At 40.7% G+C, this 3109-nt stretch overlaps 1 protein-coding gene across 1 annotated transcript; it reads left to right on the top strand.

The window, feature by feature from the left end:
* Positions 1-6: 6 nt before the first annotated feature.
* On the top strand, positions 7-1893 carry LOC111649325 (galectin-3-binding protein B-like; the record flags this gene model as incomplete). Its single annotated transcript, XM_023399101.2, has 3 exons — positions 7-106; positions 199-490; positions 600-1893. Coding segments are annotated over 3 exons (1470 nt in total), but the record flags the coding sequence as incomplete, so codon positions are not given.
* Positions 1894-3109: the final 1216 nt, after the last annotated feature.

Genomic DNA, 3109 nt, shown 5'->3' with positions numbered 1-3109 from the left:
AATTGTAATGGAACAGAGTATCATCTGTTGACTTGTGGTTTCAAAAACTGGGGAGTAACTGACTGCACCCACAAAGAGGATGTTGGAGTTATCTGTGAAACAGAAAGTAGGTATTTAAACAAAAGTAGATTCTGTGTGATTGTTGCTCTTCATACTCATTTTCTATTAAATATTCATCCCAATGATTTGTTATTCCAGGCACTAATGTGACCAGCAGTGATTCTACGCACACGCTGGACCACAGTTTCAGTCTGTCTAATGACCTTGGCCAAATATTTGACAGTGGAAATGGCTGTGACTTCCTGATCTCAGTCAAGAGTGCCACTGGAAACAGACTGGAGGATGGGAATATGGAAATGGAGGAAACAACAATCTGTGTACACAAAATGATCCTCTTGAATTTCCCGCTCTTTAATGCCCTGGAGGGGATTAGCAATATCAGTGTCAACATCAGAGAGTCCTGCCAACCATATGTCACCCCCTTCATCAGGTATACTGAAACTACAATGATTTGTATTGTTTCGAGATATAGAATTCATATTTATATCACCCAACATAGATAAAATCTAATAAATATTCTACTATTTTCTTCTCAACAGGTACCTTTACACCCACAAGATAGATGTGACCTTCTCCTCTGTGCAGTGCCTCCACTGGATGGCTTCTAAGTTTGGGGTGAAGCAGCTAATGGAGGACACAGGCCGGCTTCTCTCTAAAGTCCTTCCAGAGGACGCTTCATTCTTCACCCAGGTGTCCATTTACAAATATGCAGAGGAGACTGGGGACATGGTTCTTCAGGAGAACTGTATCCAGTACCTGGCCTGGAACTTCGAAAGCCTGACCAAATCTCCAGTTTGGGCCGACCTATCTGTGGAAATCATAGGAGCCCTTCTAACCCGCTCAGACCTGGTGGTGCCAGATGAGTATTTTCTCCTCCAGACAGTAGAGAGCTGGATCACAAAGAAGAGCGAGTTCGTCAGTTTGGAAACCCAGGTTTACCTGTTGAATCGCATTCGTTTCCCTATGATCCCTGTGGAGAAACTGTACGAAATTGAGTCCAACTCCACTGTTTACAGCACTAATAAGAAAATGTATCAAGAAAACATGTTGAAAGCATACCAGTTTAATGTTCTGCTCTTCAGCAATCTTTTGTCCAACCCAAAGTTCAACAGAGATGATGACTACCTGCCCAGGATCTACACTGCTAAACCATGGAGCACTGTTATTGGCCCTCCAACCTCACCGGAGCCAACCCGAACCGTGTATCGAAATTCGTACAACAGGAGACAGTATGGCTATGATAATCCCCGTTCCTATGTATATGGTCAGACCACAACTAAGTCTTTCCACACACCTGTCCACAACAGCCTTATCTTTAAGGACAACAAGATTAACTGGGAGGCAAATGTCTTCAAGAGTAACTATGAATGTTCAAACCGAGGGGTGAGATGCATTTCGCTCCCAATGGCAAGGCTGGTTCCCCAAAGCCACCTCTCGCAGAGCAACGTCCTCTTTCGTAACCGGCTCCTGCTGTTGTGCCAAGGCAGGTACATCTGTCAGGTTCAGGACTTCAAGGACAATCTGGTTCATATTGCTTCAAATAATACCCTGCTTGCCTATCCCTGTCCTGATGACCAGTACGACTATCACTTTGTAGTGAGACCAGAGTATGTCTGAATCTGATTATTTCTCCCACTGGGTGGTCATTCAATAGATTGCAGTCAAATGCTTACAAGATTATCTGTGTGACTGATTTTTCTTTCATGAATCTCTTGTTGATTAACTACAAATGTATCACCTGGTAATGATTTCATTCATATCACATCAATCAATCATATCTTTATCTGCCTTCTTAAAAAAATAAAAAAATAAAAATTGTTATAGTGATTTCAAGATCTCTCTAGATTTTTGTGTGTGTCAGCACTTTTCTTTTAAAAGACCCAATCTGTCCCTCACAAGACCAGCAATTTATCCAGATAGGAGACGGATGAAAAGACAAGTGTAAATGGGGCCAAGTTAAATTAATCATCAGTCTGATTTATAACTTTTCTCCCCTGGATGTTCGCTGCATTAACATTGTAATATATACCAGTCTGCCAGAGGTTTTTGCCTGGTCCTGTTCAAAATATTAACCATACTGACTTTGACATGAACCCTGCTGCTTTAATAATATCTGCTGTCATAACCTCAACCATTTAGCTGCTGTCCAGCTCACTGAAGGGGAAGGGTTCATATGCATATATCATTACTATGAGTAGTGGAATGATAAAAAGGAGATAAAATGCCTTGCAGTTAAGTGTTGGAAGGAGAGTTAGATGATACAATCAATATCACTGTAGTGTCCAGTCTGCTCTAAAGAAGTGCTCATCAAAGGGTTATTATTGTAGGGCTATTGTAAACACAAGAATGGTTGAAGCTCTTGGCAAGCAGCCATCACCACCATTACTCCTGGTAAGATATTCAGCATGGTTCGATGGCAGAGAAAACTTACAAATAGCCCCTTTAAAGTGTGAAAACAACAATACACCATGCAAGGGGTTATTTAAAGGACTATATCTTGGCTGCAGAGTCTCTGATGGTTGCCTGGCAACTGGTAACAGCCAAGAAATATTCTGGCATTTTCTCTATGTAACATGGTAACTAATTAGCTTTAGATATGCTGGTAGGCAGATGTAACTTTATGGGCAGAGCCAGTCTCCACTAAGGTAACTAGGTAATTGCTGTAGCCATATGTTTAAAAAGAAAATGAAAGTGGTATTCATCCTCTCATCTAACTCTTCACCAGGAAGTAAATAGGTGTATTTCCTAATATTTCACAGAAATATTCTTTTAATTAAGTTTTGGTTCTGGCTGCAATAATCTTCTTTTTGTGTGAAGTAACTAAAAGTCATGTTTATCATCACACTTACCCAGATGTATGAAAACAAACAGCATACTTCAAACATGTTGGCTTTAAGATACAGAATGTGAAAGGGGTTTGTGTTGAGAGGGTTTGATTTAGGATATGAAGTTAGTTTCCTTTTTATGAATCATGAAATCTTTCCAAGCAATTGTGTTTTTACCACACACCAGACAAGTGCCCCTGAATTTCCGCTTCGCATGACTGACA

The sequence above is a fragment of the Seriola lalandi genome, unplaced genomic scaffold (assembly GCF_002814215.2).
Source record: "Seriola lalandi dorsalis isolate HSWRI2012SDOR001 ecotype SW California unplaced genomic scaffold, Sedor1 jcf7180002050432, whole genome shotgun sequence".
NCBI lineage: Eukaryota > Metazoa > Chordata > Actinopteri > Carangiformes > Carangidae > Seriola > Seriola lalandi.
The sequence above is the reverse complement of the archived record's forward strand: the minus strand, read 5'-3'. Positions and strand labels throughout refer to the sequence as shown.